Source organism: Canis lupus, chromosome 24 (genome assembly GCF_003254725.2).
Source record: "Canis lupus dingo isolate Sandy chromosome 24, ASM325472v2, whole genome shotgun sequence".
Lineage (NCBI taxonomy): Eukaryota > Metazoa > Chordata > Mammalia > Carnivora > Canidae > Canis > Canis lupus.
The window spans coordinates 4865745-4892943 of NC_064266.1; the positions used below are offsets into that span (position 1 = coordinate 4865745).

At 40.5% G+C, this 27199-nt stretch overlaps 1 protein-coding gene across 34 annotated transcripts in view; it reads left to right on the forward strand.

Annotated features, from left to right (window-relative positions):
- Positions 1 to 27199, forward strand: part of DZANK1 (double zinc ribbon and ankyrin repeat domains 1) — a 110843-nt gene that overhangs the window by 7804 nt on the left and 75840 nt on the right. For 32 of the 34 annotated variants that reach the window (XM_035705720.2, XM_035705726.2, XM_035705723.2 and 29 more), the window contains 5 exons: positions 4524 to 4638; positions 6060 to 6156; positions 7126 to 7250; positions 18403 to 18488; positions 26875 to 26992. In XM_035705720.2, the coding sequence (XP_035561613.2) occupies positions 4524 to 4638; positions 6060 to 6156; positions 7126 to 7250; positions 18403 to 18488; positions 26875 to 26992 (541 nt within the window). Of the gene's footprint in view, positions 1 to 4523; positions 4639 to 6059; positions 6157 to 7125; positions 7251 to 8303; positions 8509 to 18402; positions 18489 to 26874; positions 26993 to 27199 lie in introns of those variants that run through there. The other 2 variants (XM_049100476.1, XM_025469198.3) reach the window with 2 other exon arrangements.

The following is a 27199-nucleotide window of genomic DNA, read 5'->3' on the forward strand; positions in this document are numbered from 1 at the left end:
AGCCAGAAACATAGGCAGAGGGAGAGGCAGGCTCCCTGCGGGGAGCCCCATGCAGGACTCGATCCCAGGACTCCAGGATCACAACCTGAGCCAAAGGCAGATGCTCAATCACTGAGCCACCCAGTGGCCACCCAGCCACCAACAACCAAAATACTGTTGTATTTTGATACTGTTTAAAAATGTGTCAGGACAGACCTGGAGAAGAGTAATGACCAGAGCTGGCCAGGAGTGAGTGAATGGTGGGCAAGGAGTGCTCACTGCATGGAGCGAGCTGGCTCCTCCTTCCCTGAGCCCTCTGCCAGGGACCCTATGGATGTCTTTGTTATGAAGAAGTCAGGTTGGGGGGCACCCCCAGTCTCTTTCTCTCCTAGCTCAGTTTCCAAAAGGTACTGATATGTAATTCTTCTCTACTATAAGCTTTCTATCTGGTTTGGATCTCACGATTAAGTCATTTGAAAACAAACCCAAATTTTAGCATTCATTGCCTCTGGTGATTCAATCATGGTTGGTAGTAGTGTTTATGTTAATAATTTTTGTAGCTTCCAGAACTTAACAGTGAGCTTTGCCCTTGTGATAAATAAACATAAATAATAAAGAATCTCCAAAATTATCATGTAACCAGTGTTTCTCAACGTTGGCTGCTGAATCAGTTGGCTATTGCTATATAACAAACCACCCTGACAGTGTCTTAAAAAGAACATTTATTTGCTCGTTATTCTGTGGATCAGCATTTTGTATGTATTCAGCCAGGTTCTTGTTCTGCTGATCTTTCCCGAGGTCCCTGACCTGACTGCAGTCATGTTTTGGCTCACTTTGAGACTAAGAAAGCTTGAATCACATTTCTGGTGATTGGTGCTGGCAGTTGGCTGAACCTTGGGACTCCAGCTGGGTAACTGGAGTTTTTTCATTCAGTTCCAAAAGCTGTAAGAGAAAGGGCAAGCTCGAATGCACAGAAAAACTGGACTGGAAAAACTTCCAGTCTCTGCTTGTATCATATTTGTTAATGTTTCACTGGCCAAAGCAAGTCACTGGGCAACACCCAAGTCAATGTGTGAGGGGATTCAGCAGGGGCACAGGGGCACCAGAGACTACTATTGTACCAATCTACCACGGGTTCCTATCAGATTCACCCAGGGAGCTTTGTAGAATCTCCATGCTCAGGTCACACATTCCAGACCAACTAAATAACAATATCTTGGGATGAGACCCAGGCATCAGTATTTTTAAAGTTTCCTGATGATTCCAGTATGCAAGCAAGGGTGGCAGCTGACACATTAATGGGGGAAAAAAAAAAAAAAAAAAGGATGTGTCCATTTAAAGAGATTTGACCATTGCCACTTTTTTGAAATTTATTTTTATTAAAATATGATATTCTGTAATGAAAGAAAGGACACTGTCGTATGTGTGCTTTCATGTGTCCAAATGTATGTACATGAATTTTCTCATCAGAGCATGGTCAGTAGAGAACATGGATGAACGGGAGGGGCTGGGATCTCAGGAACATTTCAGCAAGTCAGGATGGGTGTCAGGATTGTTTTGTTTAAGCTTAGTGCGGGGCTTGAACTCACAACCCTGAGGTCAAGACCTAAAATGAGATTAAGAATTGGATACTTGGGCAGCCTGGGTGGCTCAGCGGTTTAGCACCGCTTTCGGCCCAGGGTGTGATCCTATGATCGAGTCCCGCGTCGAGCTCCCTGCATGGAGCCTGCTTCTCCCTCTGCCTGTGTCTCTGCCTCTCTCTGTGTCTCTCATGAATAAATAAATAAAATCTTTAAAAAAGAAATTGAATGCTTAACCAACTGAGCCCCTCAGCCACCCCAGGTGTTGGGTTTTGATGGTCCATATTGATGGTCTAGTCCAGGGTCTGTAAACTTTCTGACATCTGTCTTGCTTCTTTAAAAGCCACCTTCATGGTCAGGAACTTCCTATCTTTGATATCATAGTGTTTTGATAATGAACTTGTGTGGTTCTCCCTTATTTGTCAATTACTTTATGTGTCAAGATAGATTGAGCTGGGCTGAGGTAAAAGTTGTCTCAAATTGAAGATAGGTAGTTGGGGGAGTCAGAGTCCCCTGAGAACAATCATTTTTCTTCAGTGAGGGACTTTACAGTTTTACAATAATGGTTAATGCAGTAAATTGATTGGCAGGTTACCAGGGCATCTCGTGGGCATCCATCTGCAGCCCCAAGCAGTATGTAGTATGTGGAGAAGAGATCCAGATGTCACCTCCATGAGCATCAACAGAAGCAAGAAGAGCACTGCTTTGAGAGGGGTAGTTTCGAGTGTGGGACAGAGGATGGAGTTCATTGCCTTCAGATCTGGACTTTAATCCCAGTTCTCTTGCTCCTCTTTGAATAAAAGGAACTTATTAATTGGAATAAGTTCTGATTCTCAGTTTCCTTATTCATTAAATGAGATTAATAAAATTTAGTTGACAGTCATTGTGAAGATCAGAGGTAGTAGCTGTTATGTTTGTTGTTTGTTGTCATTCAAATTCTTAACAAAGGGGCTAACAGGTTGCTGTTGTGTGACCCAACACAAAGGGTATGCCTGTATTTTAAAAACTATACCTGTGTAAGTGGAGCCTCAGGATGGGGGGTGGGTGTTGGGAGTGGTAATAGCCTGATTCTTTATCAAGTGGTGTGGCTGGCAGTGCAGTTATTCAAGACAGCTGTCTTTGAAGTGGATCCCTCTTTGAAGTGGATACCTTGGCAATCAGAGCTTAAGTCAGGCACTTGTATTACAAAAAAGAGAAAACCCAACTATCAGGGCTAACACTAAAGAGACTTATATGTGAATGTTCATAGGGGCATTATTCGTAACAACCCCCAACTGGAAAAAATCCAAATGACCATCAACTGGGCTGGATATACAAACTGTGATGCATTCATAAAATGGAATACCACTCACTAATAAAAATAAACCACTGATACATGCAACTACATAGATGAACGTCAGAAAAAAATAAATAAAAGAAGCCAGACCTGTTAGGTTATATTTGTATTGTTAAATTTATTTTAAATGTCTAGAAAAGGTAAAACTATAGAGACAGGAAGCAGATCAGTGGCTGCCTACAGTAGGAGTTGGTAGCAAGGAGTGACATCAAACAGGCACCAGGGAATTTTTTGGGGTGATGGAAATGTTCTAAAACTAGATAATGGTGATAGTCACACTATTGTGTAAATTTACTGAATATCCTCAAACTATATACTTAAAATAGCTGAATCTTATGTAAATTATACCTCAATAAAGCTGTTTTGAAAAATTGAGAATATAGGTAAGCTGCTGGTACTGAAATGCAATAACCACCGGTTTTTAGCGATGGGTACTTCTACATTGCTTTCTCACGGAACTTCTCTTGTATCAGACAGGAACAAGATGAATTGTGAAATGTTATGGATAAATTGAAAAAATGTTAGTATGTAAGGAATAATAGTTAAAATCTGGGCAGCCCCGGTGGCGCAGCAGTTTAGCGCCGCCTGCAGCCTAGGGCATGATCCTGGAGACCCTGGATCGAGTCCCGTGTCAGGCTCTCTGCGTGGTGCCTGCTTCTCCCTCTGTCTGTGTCTCTGCCTCATTCTCTCTCTCTCTCTGAATAAATAAATAAATAATCTTAAAAAAATAGTTAACCCTGCCAGAACAGATGCTACCTTTAGCTGGGGTAATGAAAATTCTCTTGACTCACATGGGATGGTATATAGGTATTTTTTTGTTTTAGAGTAGTTTAAAGTATTTAAAGATTAAAAAGTTTAAAGATTAGTTTAAAGATTTAAAGTATGAAATCTTGTGAGTGGGACATATAATCTCCAAAAATGGTTCTGCAATAAACCATGCCTACCAGTGCAGCCCCTCTGCTTGAACCTGGACTGGCCCTATGACTTCCTTTTGACCAATAAAATGCTTCAGGAATGATACTAAAGCTAGATCAAAAGAAGTATTGTAGTCTCTGCTCTCATCTCTTGGAACACAAACCTGGGGGAAACCAGCCATCATGTAGGAAGTCTGATTTCCCTGAGCCTTCCATTCTGTGAGGAAGCCCAAGCTCACCACAGGAAGAGGGAGGGAGAAAGAAACACAGACAGGTGGACAAACAGACTGAGAAAGATGAGTTGCGAGTCTCCAGCTGTTCCAGTCATCCCAGCCCAGGTTCTAAATATGAGGGAAGCAAACATTTTAGACATGCAGCTGAGTTAATGTTTCAGCTGACTCCAGTCCAGCTGACATTTGACCATGTGAGAGATGGCAAATAAGAGCTGCCCAGCTGAGCGTGGTTAACCCACAGATTTGTTTTTGAAGCCAGTATGCTTCAGAGTGCTTTGTTGGCAATATATAATCTAAATGAGAATAAGGTAAGGAAAGACTTTAGAAGTTCTATTTCGATTTCTCCGATTTCTCCAATTTAAATTACAATAACCTTAGTAGCAAGACCAAGGAACTTTATAGAGCTATCTGAATTGCTAGCTTTCTTTTCTTTGAAGCTTTATGTAACACAGAGACTTTTTCCATTTTGAATAATTTTCAGGGACTGCAGACAGAGTGGCATTGTAACGAAGGTGTTTCAGGTGGGCTGCGAACCGCCAAATACAGTCTCTTCTGACAACCATGTTGAAAATGGTCTCAAAGATTCTTCAAAGCAGGTACGTAATGAAACTGTAACACTTTCAGATAGTCACCACATTCTTGGTTCCTTCTTTCTTAGTGATCCCATTTTCTCTTGGGAGAAAGAGAACCTGTACTCACAGGTCCTTATAATTGAGGTCAGTAGCAACTATTGCAAAGTGATTTCCCATCTGTTTGGTCAGTCCATCCTACACAGGTTCCATCCTGCCCATTAGAAATTCCTGCCCAGCATCATGGCCCATGCTCCAGTGTCTTCAGTGACTCATGTTTACCTACTGAAGAAGTGGAAACCATTCGCCTGACATCCCAAGTGATCAGTTTCTGTCTCAGTCATCCTCTCTTGCTCTGACTCCCCTGTATACTACTCCAGCCAAACTACTATGTATGCTGTGTTCTATCACTACTCCCCTAGCATCCAGGACTTCCACTTTTATATAGTGTTTTCACTATGTGATTACTTTGCTCATCATCTATCTTCCCCATGCAGTGTAAGTTCCAAGGTGGCAGAGAGCATGTTTGCCATACTTACTGCCTTGCATAGAGGTGGGATGGGAAGAGCAGTGACTAGTAGTGACTAGTGACCCTCTGTGACCATAGCCGTCTATTATGCTGAAATATTTATCCCTGAAAAGCTCAAAGCCTTGCCTCTCCGGAGGGTGAACTGGACTTTTCTACAAGGATGTTTGAAACTTCAGTCCCTGGGCTGTGGCCATCAGTGAAATAGATCCAAGGGCTAGAGAACAGGATAGCTTCATGGTAAGGCAATCAACCAAAAAAGTGGCAGTCATGGAGGTCTTGATGGGGATAATCAGCAGTATATGAGGGGATCCTTTCAGCCCAAGGATGGACCAGAGCCCAGAGAGGTGGCTGTGAGATCAGAGCAGTGGGGTGCAGGCATGGTGTGGGGCTCAAGTATGATCAGGGTAGGGATCTGCCATGGGCAGGGGCATACAACAGAGGCTAAGCCTACATGCATCAGCAGGTGCTCAGGCTTGAATTAGGCATAAGGGCCTGAGTCTATGGGGGGAGAGAGTCCCTGGAAAAGAGTATAAGGACTATGTATGTGCAGGCAGTGTACTTAAGTCATATCTTGGTCTGATCCCACCCTTTATTTGCCCCCTGGATCTGCTGCTCCCTTTGTTATTCCCTAGACTCCCATTATTGTAATGTTCTGCCTTCATGTCCTGCTGCCTGCTGCTGGTCTTGGCTACTTGACTGGTGGAGCCTTCCAACCAGACATGTTGTCACCCAAGCAGCCCAGGTACAAAGTTGTGTGTTTCCAGAGTAAAATGCAACAGAGGTCATTTTGTAAAAACTACTGTTAACCCTTTCAAGTAAGATGTGTACCCTTTGACATTGTCTCTACCTTGCAACTTTTCATTTTAACATTGCCAATGGGTGTAATCAAGTGATTGACATGCAATCTTTTCATTCCTAGGAATTAAAAAATGGATTTGTTGGATCAAAACTATGGAAGAAATATAAGAATGCTGAAAATAAACAGGATTGGAATGTTAACCTTAGAAAGTCTGCAGGTATGACATCGCAGGATGAAGATAAGGTTTAGTATTCTAAACCACCAAATGGTTTTACTGCTCATGTTCTTGTCTGCAGAAGGGCTGGAATAAAAAACACTGGAATAGAAGAGTAAGTTATAATTTGAGTCTTGGTGCTGTCCTTGCTAACAGCTTAAATCAAGAGGGATAATCAAGGAGTCAAACAAAGTGAGATTTGTTGAGTCATTGCAGTGAGGGAGACCACACTGCAGAGGAACTGGGCGTCACACCAAACAAAGGAAAAGACAAGGTCATAGGATTTGGGGGACGGGTGGAGTTTGGGTGAAATTTAAATGAAAGACAGTTTTGACCAACTGGAAGCAAAGCAGGCCTGCGTGTGAAGTGGCACCATCGAGTATGGAGTGTAAAGGGATCTAGGGTTTTGTTTATCTTGGAAACTACAAAAATAAAAGTGGAATGTTATGTTCAGAGACCATTTTCTAATGCTTGTGCACCAGGGTTAGAAATTGAAACTGCTCCTCTGTGTCAAAGTGACATGTCCTCCAGGCAAGAGTTGGATGTTTCATTCTTGCTGATATGATTTCAATCAGCAAAGTTTCTGATAACCTGGTTTTAGAGAACAGGTTTCTTAGCAAGTAAGAAACAATAGCCGCTCAAGTGGGGCTGTTACGACATTTTACGGCTATAATGTGTCCTTGGGAGAAATCATGTTTCCTGCTCACCTTGCAATTGGATTTATCTATTTTCTCAACCTGATGTGGAGTGTTGTAGAATGTAGCAGGACAGATTTTTATTTTCTCAGTCTGTGCTAATTTTTTCTTTCCCAGTGCTAGTTCACTGAATGGGGGCTTCTTCATATAGTTGCTACATCTAATTAAAGATGTGAAGACAGTGGTCCCTGAAAAGGTTTCCAACTCTGAAGACATTTGCATGATTACATGTGTAATTACAGACGTTCACAGAATGATTTTTTTTAAATAATTGTAGACTTTGAGGTAGGCGAAAGAACTGACTCTAAAACGTGGAAAGATCTTCGCTTCTCAGAGAGTCCAGTGGAAATCCCACCTTACCATGAAGAATCAGGTTCTAGACCACCCACCTGGCAGTCTCAGGTAACTTCTAAAGAAAATCTTTACAGTATTGAATACTTCCTATATTCTTAATCTTCCCATGAAATACTTTTAAGGCAGTGTTCCCTAGCCTTTTCACCATGTGCCAGGCACTGTTTCAGTGCTGGGAATACTGTGTTGGACAAGGAAGTCACTGGTGTTCAGGAACTTACATTTTATTGGGGTGAGGGCAGGCAGATAAGAAACATGTAAGTCATCGATCAAACATTTTAAAATAGTAGGTGCCTGGGTTGCTCAGCTGTTTAAGTATTTGCTCAGAGTCCTGGGTTCAAGCCCTGTGTTGAACTCCCTGTTTAGCAGGAAGCCTACTTCTCCCTTTCCCTCTAATTCTCCCCCTGGCCCATTTCCTCTTTCTCTCTCAAATAAATAAATAAATCTTTAAAATAAATAAATAAGTAAAATTAACCCCCAAGCGATTTTAATGGTCAGGCATGATTGAGAATCACAGATGCTAGGATCTTGAGGCCTTTTGCAAGGAGTTTGGATTTTTCTTCTAATTGTAAAGGGAATCTATTTGGAAGGTAAAACATGATATCATTTATACTTAAAATTTTTCTCTTTGGCCACAGTATAGAGTTTAAGCAGTAAAGGAATAAAAGGGGAATATCATTTAGAAGGTTTTTGCTCTGGGAGAGATGATGGTGGCTTGTAGTAAGATTGTAACAGTGGTGATGGTAGGAGGTAGTGGGAATCCAGGTATGTTTTGGAGGAAGAACCACCAGGTTTGGGCAAAGGATCAGATGGATGGGATAAAGGACAGGGAGGAGCTAAAGGTGACTCTGGTTCTGGCCTGAGCATCTGGAAATGATGGTGCTATTAATTGAGATGGGGAAGATTAGGGAGGAGCAGGTATGAAAGGACTCATTAGACCTCCAGATGGAGGCCTTAAGTACTGTTCTGTGCAAGTTCAAACTCAGGGAAGAGGTCAGGACCATAGATATATATATTTAGAAATATTCAATATATAGAAGGTATTTAAAGCTTGGGTCTAAATGAGATTACTTGTTGACAGTGTACACATGAAGAGTAGATGGCGCAAGACAAAATCCTTGACTTAGAGGTTGAACAGACGAGGAAGAGCCTGAGACGTAGGAAGAAAAACAAAGGGGGGAAGAAATGGTGCCATAGAAGCCAAAAGAAGAAAGAGTTTCAAGGAGAAGTAGACATCTAGGTCAGATGTTACTAAGGATTCAAATTAGACAAGGACAGCAACTTGCCCATTGGATTTGACAAGATGAAGGTGATTTATAATCTAAATAAAAACCATGTCAATACATAATTACTATATAGCACAAAGATTCTCTTACACTAGTTGCCTACTACAATTATTCTAGCACTCTGATTTTTCAGTGTTTATAAAATTCAGTTTAGACTTTTGGCATCTAAGGGCAACCCAGGAGCCCTTGCTCTGATTCTGAGCCCTAAGTAGAGGGTACCTGGAATCCCATTTTCTATCCAACCATAACTGCTTCTTATTGTACCCGTGATCCCAAAGCTGCTCACACTTATTATCAATTATAAAAAAGCATGACTCCCAAACCTGGTTGCACATCAGAATCATCTAGAGGAACTTTATATATATATATGCCCTCCTAGCTAAACCTTCCTGCAATCATTTTAGATAACCTGATCCCAAAAGCCTGGGATGGAGTTCATGCAAGATTTTGGTGATCAGCTCAGTCTAAGCATCCCTGGCCTAGAGACCAACCATCCTCATCCCAAGGTCAAATCTTTTTCTTCATTTCCAGCCTCTAGTGCTGTAGTGTAACTCAGTGTGACCTCCTGGGTACTTCTGTCTTCCTACTGACTGTATTTCCTGGAGGGTCACAAAGCCCAGGCCAGAGGACCAGACCTAGTAAGGCCTTCCTGGAAACCTCAGTAAACAAAAAGACAACCACCCTGCAATAGAAGATTGCCCTTCGCAGTCTTCTGGAAGAATAATTCCCTGGTTACCAAATGGACTAATGATCATTCAACTATGAGCAGTGTTCACCAGGGTAGCCAGGGTAGTATATAAGAGTATTGATTTTGAGATAAAAAAACATCGTTTCAAAGAATGAATAGTATATACCAAATTGCAATCCTAACTATTTTCAGAAAACAGTCTCATGTGACCATAATAATCTGTAACATGTCCAAAAAGAGTGATTTTCTTATTTGGATTACCTTAGCCACCTAGTTATTTAAGAGTTGTTTCAAAAGGAAAGATAGAGTAAGACAATATGTAAAGATTCTAAGATTTAGAATCCCCCCAAACTAGGAACATGCGGACACATTGGGGGAATTTTATTAGAATGCAGAGGACCAAGGGCATCAGAAAAGGACCACAAAACATTGATCTTCCACTCTTTTTATTCCTTTTGGTAAGAGATTCTTGTCAATATTCCTGCTCAATCCCATCTGAAGCATCAGCTTTAACTTTAACTTCAGCAAGCATCAGAATTAATGATACTGGTGGATATTACAGCATGTCAATAACCACCAGCAATACAAGACGTCTCTGAACTAAGCATCTGACCTGGGGGTACCATCAGAGGTGAGGCAGCAGAGTAAATGCATGGTATAGCCTGGGTGGAAGATAAATTACAGCTGATACCGGGCTTTAGTTTCAGGGCATAAGAGTTGGAGGTTCTGTGGCAATGTGGAATGTCCGTCAGCTGAATAGGTTATCTTGCCTCAGCTCCAGCCAACTATTGACAAGAAGGCTACAGGCACAGTGTTGCCACATCTCATGATTTTGCAAGAAAAGCCAGAAAACTGCATCTTTATGTGTTATAACCTAATTTTAAATGTTAACAATTAAATCAAATTTTGATACACTGTGTGGACTAATATATATGGACCAAATGAATCTCAATATCTGGCCAGATTTGGCCAGTAGACCACCACTTTGTGACATCTGGTCTGTGCCATGTTAGATCTGACACAAAAGCAACTCAAAACCTCTGACTGTTCCCGTTGCCTGCAGCATAAATTCTGAAGTCCTAAACTCAGCCCACAGGTATTGTGGTGGACAGGGACCCTACTGGGGTAAGATAGGCTTGGGTGCTTGACACAGTTCACATACTGTTGATGTGACCTCAAGCAAGTGACTCCAGCTTTCTGAGCCTTAGCATCTTAAATGGGGATTAGCATATGCTAGCACCCTTAGCATATAAATGGAGATTATATGTGCCTCTTGGTATGAGGCACTGAAATGGACACAGTATCATTTCTCTGGTACTTGTGCCAAAATGCATGACTGAATCCAGTCATAAAGAAACATCAGATAAAGCCAAATTGAAGGAGATTCTACAAATTAAATGACCCGCTACTCTTCAAACATGTCAAAATCATGAAAGATATAGACAGATTGAAGAACAATTCCAGATTAAAGGAGACAAGAAAAGAGACTTGACAACAAAAGGCCGTGTGTGATATTGGACTGGATCCTAGACCAGGAAAAATATATATAGTGTGAAGAACATCATTGGCATGAACAATCACACTTGAATAAAGATCCTGGGATTAGATCATAGTATTGTGTCTCCGTTAACTATTCTGGTTTCGATAATTGCATCATTGTCTAAGAGGACATGATTGTTCTTAGGACATGCCTACTGAAGTATATGGGGGCAGAAGGGCATTGTAACTGCTGCTCATTCTCACATGATTCAGAGAGAGAGAGAAAAGGAAAGTGCATCGGGCACAATGTTAACATGAAGAACTGGTCAAGCTGGGTATGCTGAAGTTATTTGTACTCTCCCTACAACTTTTTGTAAGTTCAAAATTATATCAAAAGAAACTATTACAAAAAATTTCATAAATGAGGATATTACCCACCTCATGAGGTCATTGTGAAATGTCAAGCAGATAATGCCTACATCATGCCATTTTATTTTATTTTTTTCTTTGTCTCTCTCTTTATTTTATTTTTTATTTTTTTTGTCTCTGTCTTTAAATATCTTAACTCAGCCTGCCCTTTTCTTTTCTTTTTTTTTCTTTTTTTTTTAATTTTTTATTGGTGTTCAATTTACTAACATACAGAATAACCCCCAGTGCCCGTCACCCATTCACTCCCACCCCCCGCCCTCCTCCCCTTCTACCACCCCTAGTTCGTTTCCCAGAGTTAGCAGTCTTTACGTTCTGTCTCCCTTTCTGATATTTCCCACACATTTCTTCTCCCTTCCCTTATATTCCCTTTCACTATTATTTATATTCCCCAAATGAATGAGAACATATAATGTTTGTCCTTCTCCGACTGACTTACTTCACTCAGCATAATACCCTCCAGTTCCATCCACGTTGAAGCAAATGGTGGGTATTTGTCATTTCTAATAGCTGAGTAATATTCCATTGTATACATAAACCACATCTTCTTTATCCATTCATCTTTCGATGGACACCGAGGCTCCTTCCACAGTTTGGCTATCGTGGCCATTGCTGCTATAAACATCGGGGTGCAGGTGTCCCGGCGTTTCACTGCATCTGTATCTTTGGGGTAAATCCCCAATAGTGCAATTGCTGGGTCGTAGGGCAGGTCTATTTTTAACTGTTTGAGGAACCTCCACACAGTTTTCCAGAGTGGCTGCACCAGTTCACATTCCCACCAACAGTGTAAGAGGGTTCCCTTTTCCCTGCATCCCCTCCAACATTTGTTGTTTCCTGCCTTGTTAATTTGCCCCATTCTCACCGGTGTGAGGTGGTATCTCATTGTGGTTCTGATTTGTATTTCCCTGATGGCAAGTGATGCAGAGCACTTTCTCATATGCATGTTGGCCATGTCTATGTCTTCCTCTGTGAGATTTCTCTTCATGTCTTTTGCCCATTTAATGATTGGATTGTTTGTTTCTTTGGTGTTGAGTTTAATAAGTTCTTTATAAATCTTGGAAACTAGCCCTTTATCTGATATGTAATTTGCAAATATCTTCTCCCATTCTGTAGGTGGTCTTTTAGTTTTGTTGACTGTATCCTTTGCTGTGCAAAAGGTTCTTATCTTGATGAAGTCCCAATAGTTCATTTTTGCTTTTGTTTCTTTTGCCTTCGTGGATGTATCTTGCAAGAAGTTACTGTGGCCGAGTTCAAAAAGCTTGTTGCCTGTGTTCTTCTCTAGGATTTTGATGGAATCTTGTCTCACATTTAGATCTTTCATCCATTTTGAGTTTATCTTTGTGTATGGTGAAAGAGAGTGGTCTAGTTTCATTCTTCTGCATGTGGATGTCCAATTTTCCCAGCACCATTTATTGAAGAGACTGTCTTTCTTCCAATGGATAGTCTTTCCTCCTTTATCGAATATTAGTTGACCATAAAGTTCAGGGTCCACTTCTGGGTTCTCTATTCTGTTCCACTGATCTATGTGTCTGTTTTTGTGCCAGTACCACACTGTCTTGATGACCACAGCTTTGTAGTACAACCTGAAATCTGGCATTGTGATGCCCCCAGATATGATTTTCTTTTTTAAAATTCCCCTGGCTATTCGGGGTCTTTTCTGATTCCACACAAATCTTAAGATAATTTGTTCTAACTCTCTGAAGAAAGTCCATGGTATTTTGATAGGGATTGCATTAAACGTGTATATTGCCCTGGGTAACATTGACATTTTCACAATATTAATTCTGCCAATCCATGAGCATGGAATATTTTTCCATCTCTTTGTGTCTTCCTCAATTCTTTCAGAAGTGTTCTATAGTTTTGAGGGTATAGATCCTTTACATCTTTGGTTAGGTTTATTCCTAGGTATCTTATGCTTTTGGGTGCAATTGTAAATGGGATTGACTCCTTAATTTCTCTTTCTTCAGTCTCATTGTTAGTGTATAGAAATGCCACTGATTTCTGGGCATTGATTTTGTATCCTGCCACGCTACCGAATTGCTGTATGAGTTCTAGCAATCTTGGGGTGGAGACTTTTGGGTTTTCTATGTAGAGTATCATGTCATCGGCAAAGAGGGAGAGTTTGACTTCTTCTTTGCCAATTTGAATGCCTTTAATGTCTTTTTGTTGTCTGATTGCTGAGGCTACGACTTCCAGTACTATGTTGAATAGCAGTGGTGAGAGTGGACATCCCTGTCTTGTTCCTGATTTTAGGGGAAAGGCTCCCAGTGCTTCCCCATTGAGAATGATATTTGCTGTGGGCTTTTCATAGATGGCTTTTAAGATGTCGAGGAATGTTCCCTCTATCCCTACACTCTGAAAAGTTTTGATCAGGAATGGATGCTGTATTTTGTCAAATGCTTTCTCTGCATCTAATGAGAGGATCATATGGTTCTTGGTTTTTCTCTTGCTGATATGATGAATCACATTGATTGTTTTACGGGTGTTGAACCAGTCTTGTGTCCCAGGGATAAATCCTACTTGGTCATGGTGAATAATTTTCTTCATTTACTGTTGGATCCTATTGGCCAGTATCTTGTTGAGAATTTTTGCATCCATGTTCATCAGGGATATTGGTCTGTAATTCTCCTTTTTGGTGGGGTCTTTGTCTGGTTTTGGAATTAACGTGATGCTGGCCTCATAGAACGAATTTGGAAGTAATCCATCTCTTTCCATCTTTCCAAACAGCTTTAGTAGAATAAGTATGGTTTCTTCTTTAAACGTTTGATAGAATTCCCCTGGGAAGCCATCTGGCCCTGGACTCTTGTGTCTTGGGAGGTTTTTGATGACTGCTTCAATTTCCTCCCTGGTTATTGGCCTGTTCAGGTTTTCTATTTCTTCCTGTTCCAGTTTTGGTAGTTTGTGGCTTTCCGGGAATGCGTCCATTTCTTCTAGATTGCCTAATTTATTGGCGTATAGCTGTTCATAATATGTTTTTAAAATCGTTTGTATTTCCTTGGTGTTGGTAGTGATCTCTCCTTTCTCATTCATGATTTTATTAATTGGAGTCTGTCTCTTCTTTTTAATAAGGCTGGCTAATGGTTTATCTATCTTATTAATTCTTTCAAAGAACCAACTCCTGGTTCTGTTGATCTGTTCCACAGTTCTTCTGGTCTCGATTTCGTTGAGTTCTGCTCGAATCTTTATTAACTCCCTTCTTCTCTTGGGTGTAGGATCTATTTGCTGTTTTTTCTCTAGCTCCTTTATGTGTAAGGTTAGCTTTTGTATTTGAGTTCTTTCCAGTTTTTGAATGGATGCTTGTATTGCGATGTATTTCCCCCTTAGGACTGCTTTTGCTGCATGCCAAAGATTTTGAACGGTTGTATCTTCATTCTCATTAGTTTCCATGAATCTTTTTAATTCTTCCTTAATTTCCCGGTTGACCCTTTCATCTTTTAGCAGGATGGTCCTTAACCTCCACGTGTTTGAGGTCCTTCCAAACTTCTTGTTGTGATTTAGTTATAATTTCAAGGAATTATGGTCTGAGAATATGCAGGGGACAATCCCAATCTTTTGGTATCGGTTCAGACCCGATTTGTGACCCAATATGTGGTCTATTCTGGAGAAAGTTCCATGTGCACTTGAGAAGAATGTGTATTCAGTTGAGTTTGGATGTAAAGTTCTGTAGATATCTGTGAAATCCATCTGGTCCAGTGTATCATTTAAAGCTCTCGTTTCTTTGGAGATATTGTGCTTAGAAGACCTATCGAGTATAGAAAGAGCTAGATTGAAGTCACCAAGTATAAGTGTATTATTATCTAAGTATTTCTTCACTTTGGTTAATAATTGATTTATATATTTGGCAGCTCCCACATTCGGGGCATATATATTGAGGATTGTTAAGTCCTCTTGTTGAATAGATCCTTTAAGTATGATATAGTGTCCCTCTTCATCTCTCACTACAGTCTTCGGGGTAAATTTTAGTTTATCTGATATAAGGATGGCTACCCCTGCTTTCTTTTGAGGACCATTCGAATGGTAAATGGTTCTCCAACCTTTTATTTTCAGGCTGTAGGTGTCCTTCTGTCTAAAATGAGTCTCTTGTAGACAGCAAATAGATGGGTCCTGCTTTTTTATCCAGTCTGAAACCCTGTGCCTTTTGATGGGGTCATTAAGCCCGTTCACGTTCAGAGTTACTATTGAGAGATATGAGTTTAGTGTCATCATGATATCTATTCAGTCCTTGTTTTTGTGGAATGTTCCACTGAACTTCTTCTTAAAGGGGAATTTTAAGAGTCCCCCTTAAAATATCTTGCAGAGCTGGTTTGGAGGTCACATATTCTTTTAGTTGCTGCCTGTCTTGGAAGCTCTTTATCTCTCCTTCCATTTTGAATGAGAGCCTTGCTGGATAAAGTATTCTTGGTTGCATGTTCTTCTCATTTAGGACCCTGAATATATCCTGCCAGCCCTTTCTGGCCTGCCAGGTCTCTGTGGAGAGGTCTGCTGTTACCCTAATATTCCTCCCCATAAAAGTCAGGGATTTCTTGTCTCTTGCTGCTTTAAGGATCTTCTCCTTATCTTTGGAATTTGCAAGCTTCACTATTAAATGTCGAGGTGTTGAACGGTCTTTATTGATTTTAGGGGGGGATCTCTCTATTTCCTGGATCTGAATGCCTGTTTCCCTTCCCAGATTAGGAAAGTTTTCAGCTAGAATTTGTTCAAATACATATTCTGGCCCTCTGTCCCTTTCGGCACCCTCGGGAACACCAATTAAACGTAGGTTTTTCTTCCTCAGGCTGTCGTTTATTTCCCTTAATCTATCTTCATGGTCTTTTAATTGTCTCTTTTTTCCTCAGTTTCCCTCTTTGCTATCAACTTGTCTTCTATGTCACTCACTCGTTCTTCCACCTCGTTAACCCTCGTCGTTAGGACTTCTAGTTTGGATTGCATCTCATTCAATTGATTTTTAATTTCTGCCTGATTGGATCTAAATTCTGCAGTCATGAAGTCTCTTGAGTCCTTTATGCTTTTTTCTAGAGCCACCAGTAGCTGTATAATAGTGCTTCTGAATTGGCTTTCTGACATTGAATTGTAATCCAGATTTTGTAACTCTGTGGGAGAGAGGACTGTTTCTGATTCTTTCTTTTGAGGTGAGGTTTTCCTTCTAGTCATTTTGCTCAGTGCAGAGTGGCCAAAAGCAAGTTGTATTGGGAAAAGGAGAAAAAGAGAGGAGAGAAAGAAGGAAAGAAAAGAGAAAGAGAAAAAAAAGGAAGAAAAAAAACGAAAAAGAAAAAAAAAGGGAAGAAGAAGAGAAAGAAAAAGAAAGGAGAAAAAAAAGGGGGGTGGGGGAAGGAAACAAATCAAAAAGCAAAACAAAACAAAACAGAAAAAAAAAAACCACGGGGGAGTATCTTCTGATTCTGTGTACTTTAAGTCCCTTGGCTTCCCCTGGAAGTTGTCAGTCAGTCTAGCTGGTCTTCTGGGGGAGGGGCCTGTTGTGCTGATTTTCAGGTGTTAGCACTTGGGGGAGCTGCTCTGCCCCTGCCTGGTGCAGGGCTCAGTGGGGGTTGTTTACCCCGTGAGGCCGCAGGAGGAACAGCCCCAGTGGCGGGGCCAGCTCTGCAGCCCTGGATTCAGCTCCGGCAGGAACTCCGTCTGCAGGGCCTGGAGGCTCCGGGGCGGGGCCGCTGATCTGCTCAGCTCAGCTCGGGGCAGGAGCGTCTTCGCTGTCCTGGGCCCTCCTGTCCTGGGCCCTCCCGGCCTCTGCCTGTCCCGGGGGAGGCCGGATCCTGGGCTGTGTCCCGGCGCCCTGTGCTCCGGAGCCTGCGCTGGTGGATTCGCGCTCCCGGGCCGCGCAGCCCCCTCCGCGGAGCCGCCGCCCGAGCCCCTCCGAGCTGCTCCTGGAACCGCGCAGCCCCCTCCGCACGGAGCCTCCTCCTCTGCCCGAGCCCCTCCGAGCTGCTCCCGGGGCCGCGCAGCCCCCTCCGCGGAGCCGCCGCCCGAGCCCCTCCAGCTGCTCCGGGTCCCGCCGGGTCCCGCCGTGCGCGCTGCAGCCCTTAGGGAGCTCGGCGCACTCTCCTGGGCGCGCAGTTGCTGTTACTGTCCCGGGGAGCCCGAGGGCATCCCCGCCCTCCTGGGTCCTGCTCCACCTCCCTACGAGCCCCTTTCCGCCCGGGAAGGTCGGTGCAGCTCCTGCGTCTCCGGGTCGGGGCTCTCCTGTCCTGGGGACACTCGCCCCGGCCTCAGCCCGGCTCCTCGCGGGGCCCCTCCCCCTTGGAGGCCTTTGTTTCTTTATTTCTTTTTCCCCGTCTTCCTACCTTGATAGAAGCGCGAACTCTTCTCACTGTTGCATTCCAGGTGTTCTCTCTTTAATTCTCAGGCCGAATTCCTAGATTTTCAGGATGATTGGAAGGTTTTCTAGGCAATTTGGTGGAGACAGGTGATTTGGAGACCCTACTCTTCCGCCATCTTGCCCCTCCCTCCTGCCCATCATGCCATTTTAGCAGTGTCAGACCCTCCCTCAATGATAGCCCCTCTCCTCCATGTTCCTTTTCCATCTACTCAGACCTCTAAACCATATCACACCTCTGAGCCCCTGCATAGACCAAGCACTGCCCTACCATCATGCCTTTGCAAATGGGTTTCCTCTGCTTGGGATTGCCATTGTCTTGTGTCCATTTGACAACTCTTTCTTTACTCTCTGAGGCCCAGCTCAGATGTTAGCACCCTGGGAAACTTTCTCCCCTGGAGCAAATGAATGTGATTATTTCTTCCTCTTGGCGCCCATTGGACTCAACACAAATGCATTATTATACTGAACCCACAGTGTTTCAGCATTTTGTGTGTACACCAGTTCAAATCCTAAAGGCTAGGAACTGTGTAATATTTATCTTTGCCCTCCTCCCTGTGTCAAACACAGTGCCTGGTATAAAGTGAATGCTCAAATAAAAATATATCAAAATGAGTTAAATGTTTTTGGATAACAACAGACAGTTGCTGCATGTGTTTTTTTAGGTAAATATTTGAGTTTCTTAGGGGTATAATATTTGAGAAAAATGGAGGGCAACTTAGGTTTTTAAATTCTAAACTCCAGTCTGTCTGATGGTAAATTCAGATATATTTTCTTGTAAACTCTTGTTTTTAATGAAATATACATATCTAATTGTGACAGCATTTTAATTTTTTTAAGGTTGGGTATTAGAGGAAACATTACTTAGGACTCTGTCATCATGGTTTTTAAAAGATGAGTGCTGGATATGTAAGACAACATGTTAAAATGAATTTTTAATGAAATTTTACTATACCATAGCTTTTACCATCATTTTATATGTATCCTTAATTGTAGTTCCCTAGTTTTGCACACATAACTGGCCAGAAGAGTTTGACAAGCACAGAGATCATGAGAATTCAAAGAAAGACAGACTTTCTCAAGTAAGTATCACATTTTCTTTACTATTTCTTTTTTTTTTTTTTTTTTTTTTTTTTTTTTTTTTTTTTTTTAAAGATTTTATTTATTTATTCATGATAGTCACAGAGAGAGAGAGGCAGAGACACAGGCAGAGGGAGAAGCAGGCTCCATGCACCGGGAGCCCGATGTGGGATTCGATCTCGGGTCTCCAGGATCGCGCCCTGGGCCAAAGGCAGGCGCCAAACCGCTGCACCACCCAGGGATCCCTTCTTTACTATTTCTTAAATCCTACTGAGACATTGTCAAAACAATTTAAGGATGAGACATAAGAAAGGTGTTTGAGGGATCCCTGGGTGGTGCAGCGGTTTAGTGCCTGTGTTTGGCCCAGGGCACGATCCTGGAGACCCGGGATTGAATCCCACGTCGGGCTCCCGGTGCATGGAGCCTGCTTCTCCCTCTGCCTGTATCTCTGCCTCTCTCTCTCTCTCTCTGATGTGACTATCATAAATAAATAAAAATTAAAAAAAAAAAAGAAAGGTGTTTGCTCATCCAACTGGTTTTCATTACATTTTTTACAAATTTTTAAAGTATATTGACATACAATAAAACCACTTATTTAAAATACAGTCAACCCCTATGTATATCACAGCATTATGTATAATAGCCAAGACATGGAGGCAACCTAAGTGTCCATTGATAGACGAATGGATAGGGAAGATGTGGTATATTTGTACAATAGAACATTATACACAGCCATAAAAAGGATGAAGCCATGCCATTTGTGACAACATGGATAAACCCAGAAGGTATTATGCTAAATGAAATAAATCAGACTGAAAGACAAATACCATATGATTTCACTGATAAGTGGAATCTAAAAAACAAAACAAATGAATAAACAAACAGAAGGAGCAGACTTGTGGATACAGTGAACAAACTGATGGTTGCCAGAGGAGAGGGGTTTGGAGGCGGGGGGAATGCAGGAAGAAGAGTGGGAGATACAGGCTTCCAGTTATGGAATGAATAAGCCAAGGAATGAAAGCATAGGGAATCCAGTCAGTACTAATAACATTGTATGTTAACAGATGATAGAGATACTTGTAGTGAGCGTAGCATAACATATAAGGAAGTCGAAACACTATGTTGTACAACTGAAACTAATCTAACATTGTGTGTCAAGTAAAAACATTTATTTAAATTCTTCATTTTGGGGCAGCCCTGGTGGCGCAATGGTTTGGCACAGCCTGCAGCCTGGGGTGTGATCCTGGAGACCGGGATCGAGTCCCACATCGGGCTCCCTGTGTGGAGCCTACTTCTCCCTCTGTCTTGTGTCTCTGCCCCCCTCTCTCTCTGTGTCTCTAAATAAATAAATAAAATCTTAAAAAAAAATAAATTCTTCATTTTGCAGAAAAGTACAATTGACCTATGCATGTAACCTTGAAACTATCACCATAACCAAGAAAATGAACAAGTCCATCACCTCCAAAAGTTTCCTGCATTGTACCCTTTTGAAATCCCTCCCTTGTGCTCCTCCCTATCCCAATGTGACTATTGATCTGCTTCTTGTCACTATAGCTTAGTTTGCATTTGATTCCACACATAAATGGAATAATTCAGTATGTGCTCTTTTTTTGCCAGGCTTCTTTCATTTTCCTGATTATTTTGAGATTCATCCATGTTGCTGTATGTATCAAATGTTTATTTCTTTTTATTGCTGAGTAGTATCTTGTATGATACATCACAATCTGTTTATTTAGTCATCTTTTGATGGACATCTAGGTTGTTTCCAGTTTTGGGCCATTACAGATAAAGCTAGGAACGTTTGTATATAAGTCATAATATGCACATATAGTTTCATTTTCCTTAAGTACATACCTGAAGTGAAATGCCTAGGTCATATGATAGGTGTATGTTTAACTTTTTAAGAAATTGCTAAACTGTTTTCCAAAGAAGGTGCACCATTTTATATTCCCAGCAGCAGTGTATGAGAATCCCACTTTCTCTATATCTTCACCAATGCTTTAATTTTTATGCTTGTCCATTCTTGTGAGATGATGCTTGTGGATTTCATTTGCATTTCCCTAGTGACTAATGATTTTGAGCATCTTTAAAAGTGCTTTTTTGCCATCCCTATACCTTCTTCAGAAAAGTGCCTGATCAGACATTTTGCCCTTTTTAAAAATTGAGTGCAGTATCTCCTAAATACAGAGTTGAACATGTTCTTTTTTAATATATATTTTGCAAATATTTTCCCCAGACTTGGCTTGTTATTTGCTTAGAAAGTTTATTATTTTTTTGAAGAGGTAAAGTTTTTAAATTTTGATGAAAAATAAATAAATAAATTTTGATGAAATCCAATTTAAAGTTTTGAGTATCTTTTATACTTAGTGTTTTTTTTTTTTTTTTTTACGTATTTAATAAGTCTTTCCCAAACCCAAGACATATCCCACTCACAAGATTTTCTTCTGTGTTTTCTTCTGGAAGTTTTATCTTTTATATTTAGGTCTATGATCCATATTTAATTATGGTGTGAGGTTATTCCAGCACCACTTTTTGAAAAGATTGTCCTTTCCTGATTGATTACTTTTGGGATTTTATGGATCTGTTTCTTGACTCTGTATTCTGATCCACTGATGTGTCTATGTTTATTTACTACCACACTGCCTTGATTACCATAGCTTTATAATAAGTCTTGAAACTAGGTAATATCAAATCTCCAACTTTTTTCTTTTTTTTACAAAAATATCTTGGCTATTCTTGGTACTTTGCATTTTCAAATTAAGTTTATTTTATTTTAAAGATTTCTTTATTTATTCATGAGAGACATAGAGAGAGAGGCAGAGACACAAGCAGAGGGAGAAGCAGACTCTCTGCCGAGACCCCCCGATATGGAACTCGATCCCGGATCCCAGGATAACCCCTGAGCTGAAGACAGATGCTCAACCGCTGAACCACCCAGGCGTCCCTCAATTTAAGTTTCAAAATCAGCTTCTTAACAGCTGCAAAATGTCTGCCAGAGTGTTGATTTGGATTGCATTTAATTTATAGATTAAATTAAGAAAAGTTGATGTTAGTAACAATTTTGAGTCTTTACAGTCCAGAAAAATGGAGTATCTCCTCGTTTGTATAGATCTTCCTTAATTTTTCCAGCAGTGTTGTGTGGTTTTCGGTGCTCAGGTTTTATACACCTTTGTCAAATTGATTTCAAAGTATTTCATATTTTTTTCATGCCGTTGTAAATGGCATTGCTTTTAAAGTGTAAATTTCTGATTATTTATTGCTGGAATATATAATGGATTTTTGTGTAGTGTTCTTATATCCTGGAACTTTACTAGGCTCACTCATTCTTTTGGCTTTTTTGGTAGTCTGTAGAATTATATATATAGGTGGTTAGGTCACCTACAAATATATATTTTTTAAGTTTATTTATTTAACCCCTACACCCAACATGGGGCTTACACTCACAACCCTGAGATCAAAAGTTGAATGCTCTTTTGACTGAGCTAGCCCTGCACCCCTCTCCTGTAAATAAAGGCAATTATTTTACTTCTTCATTTTCTATATGGACCTACCTTCCTTCTTTTCTTCCTTCCCTCCCCCCTTCCTTCCTGTATAAACTGATTTATTTAAAAGTTATGAAAAAGCACAATAAGATAGAGATTTTCCTTAGAATTACTAATGCTTTGTTAAAGATCAGGTAAGATTAGAGGGTAAGAAATGGTATTGAGTGGAAAGTGCACTGACTAGTTCTAAAGCTTTAGATGCCTTAGTTATTACATACTGGGGAATAGTAGGTGGGGGATCAGTAATTTATCTACAGGGAAGTCCTACACAACTTAGATCCATCCAGACCTCCCCAATGTCATTCTTCTCTACTCCTCAGGACCCTAAAGCCAACTGGATGGAAATATTACCTATTCATATATTCTTCCCTCCCCTAAGGTGCTGTGCAAGCCATATATTCTTCCTTCTCTGCAGCTAGAACATATATACAGATCTCTTTTCTTTTTTTTTTTTCTTGACTTACTGACTTGGCCAGAACATCCAGTAAATTTAGAATAGAAGTGATGACAATGGACATTCTTGCCTTTTTCATGAACCTAGGGAGAAAACATTCCATTTCTCAACATTAAATATGATGTTGGCTGTAGATTTTTAAAAAGATTTTATTTATTTATTCATGAGAGACACACAGAGAGAGAGAGAGAGAGAGGCAGAGACACAGGCAGAGGCAGAAGCAGGCTCCTTGCAGGGAGCCTGACGTGGGACTCGATCCCAGATCTCCAGGATCACACTCTGGGTGGAAGGTGGTGCTAAATCTCTGAGCCACCTGGGCTGCTCTGGCTCTAGATTTTTTGTTGACCTTTCAGATTAAGGAAATTTTCTCCTATTCCGACCTTGCTGACAGGTTTTGTTTTTGGTTTTTTTTTTAAATCAGGACTAGATGTTGGATTTTGTCTATAGTATTTTCTTTGCCTATTAAAGTGATCATATGATTTTTCTTTTTTTGTTCATGTGGTAAATTACAAAGGTTGATTTTCAAATTTTATTTTATTTTAAATATTTTGTTTATTTATTTGAGAGAGAGGGACAGAGAGAGCATGAGCTGGGTGAGGGGCAAAGGGAGAGCGAGAGGGAGAGGGACAAGCAGGCTCCCTGCTGAGCATGGAGCCAGATGCAGGGCTCAATTCCAGGACCCTGAGATCATGACCTGAGCTGAAGTTAGACATTTAAGTGACTGAGCCACCCAGGCACCTCTGATTTTCAAGTTTTAAATCAACCATGCATTCCTGAGACAAATCTCACCTGAAGTATTATCTATTTTACATAATGTTTAATTTGATTTGCTAAATTATAAAGAACTTTTTGCATATATATGCATGAGGGATATTGGTTTGTAGTTTTCACACCTTATAATTTCTTTGTCTGATTTTAGTATCAGGGTAATTTTGGGTTCACAAAATGAGATGGCAAGTATTCTCTCTCCTTTAATTTTCTGTGTTTGTCTAGAATTTGTATTATTTTTTCCTTAGGTGTTTGGTAGGGTACACCACTGAAGGTACTGGGGTCCAGAGTTTTCTTTTAAGGAAGATTTTAAACTACATATTGGGGCAGCCCGGGTGGCTCAGCGGTTTAGCGCCGCCTTCAGTCCAGGGCCTGATCCTGGAGACCCAGGGCCGAGTCCCATGTCGGGCTCCCTGCGTGGAGCCTGCTTCTCCCTCTGCCTGTCTCTGTCTCTCATGAACAAATAAATAAAATCTTAAAAAAAAAATAAAAATAAACTACATATTAAATTTGTTTAATAGAAGTCTGTTTAGCTTTATCTATTTCTTTTTTAGTGAACCTTTAGTCTCATTTGCTCTTCTCTTTCTTTTTTTTTAAGACTTATTTATTTGAGAGATAGAGTAAGAGAGCAGGAGCCAGGGGCAGAGGGAGAGAGAATCTGAAGCAGACTCCTCACTGAGGGTGGAGCTGGACACGGGGCTCAACCTCATGACCCTGAGATCAGGACCTGAACTGAAACCAATACACCCCTGCTCTTCTTTTTCTAATTTCTTTAATGTGGAAGATAAAGTCATTCAGGGATCCCTGGGTGGCGCAGTGGTTTAGCGCCTGCCTTTGGCCCAGGGCGCGATCCTGGAGACCCGGGATCGAGTCCCACGTCAGGCTCCCGGTGCATGGAGCCTGCTTCTCCCTCTGCCTGTGTCTCTGCCTCTCTCTCTCTCTCTCTCTGTGACTATCATAAATAAATAAAAAAATTAGCCTTAACATAAATAAATTAAAAAAAAAAAGATAAAGTCATTCATTTGAAGCTTTTCTTCTTTGTAATATAGACATTTAGAACTCTGCATTTCCCCCTCTGCATTAGCCCCTATCTTTGCCATGTTGTGTTTTCATTTCATTTCAGTTTTATTTTTTTATTTTTTTAAGTTGATTCCATGCCCAATGTGAGGCTTGAACTCATGACCCTGAGATCAAGAGCTGAATGCTCTACTGACTGAGCCAGCCAGGTGCCCCTGTTTTGTTTTCATTTTAATTCAGAGTAAACTCTAACTATCCTTGTTTCTTTTTTGATCCTTGGGTTATTTGAAAGTATTAAATTTCCACACATTTGGGGATTTTCGTTATATCCTTTGGTATTTATTTCAAATTTAATTCCTTTTTTGATCAGAGTACGTATGTATTGTATGATTTGATTGGTGAATGTTCCATGTACACTTGAAAAGAATGTGCATTTTGCTAGAGTGAGTATTCTGTAAATGTCAATTAGGTTAAGTTGGTTGATGGTACTGTTTATACTCTATCTTTATTGATTTTTCAGTCTATTGCTTGATCAGTCATTGAGAAATCTATGACTATAATAATGAATTTGTCAACTTATCGTTACTTTCTATCGGATTTTGCTTCATGTACTTTTAAGCTATATTATTATGTATAAACCTTTTGAATTCTTATGTCCTCTTGCTGAGTTGACCTCTTTATCGTTATGCAATAACCTTCTTTAACCCTGGTGATCCTCTTTGCTCAGGGTCTATTTTGTCTGTTATTAACATAGCCACCCTGCTTTCTTCTGATTAGTATTTGCATGGTCTAGCTTTTTTCATCCTTTTACTTTTAATGTATATGTTTTTCAGTTGTTTTTTTTTTTAAGCAACATCTAGTTGGGCTTCATTTTTAAAAAAACTTGACAATTTCTGCATTTTAATTGGGGTGTTAAGAGTATATTTATTCTGATTATTGATATGTTTGAATTTAAATCAACCACCATGCTATTTGTTTTCTATTCATCTTATCTGTTCTTTATTGCCTTTTCTTTTTTTCTGCCATCTTTTGGATTAATTGGGTATGTTTCATGATTCCATTTTATTTTATATTCTTTGTTAGCTTGTTAGCTATAGCTTTGTTTTTAGTGGCTGCTTTAGGGTTTCTAATACATATTTTTAACTCACCACAGCCTATCCTCAAGTGGATATGCCACATTGTATATTGCATAAGAACCTTATGATAGTATACTTCCAGGCACCGAGTAACAGTAGCCTTTTTGCTATTGTGGTCATTCATTTTACTTCTACAAATACTATGAACCCCACAATACATTATTACTTTTATATTTATTATACATATACATTATTTACTTTTATTTGATATAATCAATTACTTTTGAGGCCCTTTTATTGTGATAAAATATACATGAATAAAACTTAAAATTTTAATGCTTTTTTAAGTATACAATTCACTAGCATTCACAGTGTTGTGCAACCATCACCACCATCCATTTTCAGAACTTTTTTGTCATTCCAAACAAATGACAAAAGTCATTTGAGTTCCCCTCAAGCAATAACTCCTTTACTCAGTCCTTCCAGCCCCTGGTAACCTCTGTCCTCCTTTCTGTTTCTATGAATTTGCCTTTTCTAGTTACCTTACATAAGTAGAATCAGACAATATTTATCCTTTTGTGTCAGACTTACTTCACTTAGGATAATATTTTCAAAGTTCATCATGTTGTAGTATGTGCCAGAATTTCATTCCATTATGTATATACCACAATTTGTCCACTCATCTTGTTTCCTTGAGTTGTTACCACCTTTTACTATTGTGATTAATGCTGCTATGAACATCAGTGTACAAGTATCTGAGTCCCTGATTTCAATTCTTTTGGGTATTTACCTGGGACTGGAATTCCAATTTTGTAGTAATTCTGTGTCCCAACTTTTTTTTTTTAATTTTTATTTTTATTTATTTATGATAGTCACACAGAGAGAGAGAGAGAGGCAGAGACATAGGCAGAGGGAGAAGCAGGCTCCATGCACCGGGAGCCCGATGTGGGATTCGATCCCGGGTCTCCAGGATCGCGCCCTGGGCCAAAGGCAGGCGCTAAACCGCTGCGCCACCCAGGGATCCCCATGTGTCCCAACTTTTTGAGGAACTACCAAACTGTTTCCCAAGGAGCTGCATCATTTTACTTCCCACCAGAAGTGCACAGGGTGTCAATTTCTCCACCAATACTTGTTATTTTCTATTTTTCTCATAGCTATCCTAATAGATATAAAGTGGAATTTCATCGTGGTTTTGATTTGTATTTTCCTAATGACAAGTGATGTTGAACATTTTTTTCATGTGTTTCTTGGCCATTTGTATATCTTCTTTGGTTAAGGAGTAGTCTTCCAGCATGTCAGGCAAGATTTGTTGCTTACACTGAGCTCACAGGTCAGGAAGGAAGTCAGAAAATTGCGGTTAATGTAAGCTTCACTGGAATTTGGGAGGCTCATCCTCACACATGCCAAATCCAACGTGATAGGATGAGTCAGAAGTGGGATCAAGGCTGCTGATAAACTTCTTAGATTTTCACCTGACTTCTTAATGTGAACCCATCAGAACATGGCCAATCAGGAATCTATTTTGTTGTAGGTGTGCCCAGTGCCTGGCCCCTCGTCCATCTGACCCCTTTGCTCGCTTCTGTCAAGAATGTGGCTCTCCTGTCCCACCCATATTTGGCTGTCGTCTCCCACCCCCAGAAGGAGCTCAGGTGAGCAGCAAAATCCATAAAAACTTCTTTCATTGGTTTATCTAATCTTCAGTAGGAGCAGTAGCATAGTGCCTGGCACACATGATCCATAATCATAAATACTTGTTGAAAAAATTACTGGCAGATTAATCTCTTACTGTCCAGTGTCTTACTTAAGAAATGAAACTAAGTTGCCTTAGTTTCCATTTAGGAATGGAAAACCTTGTT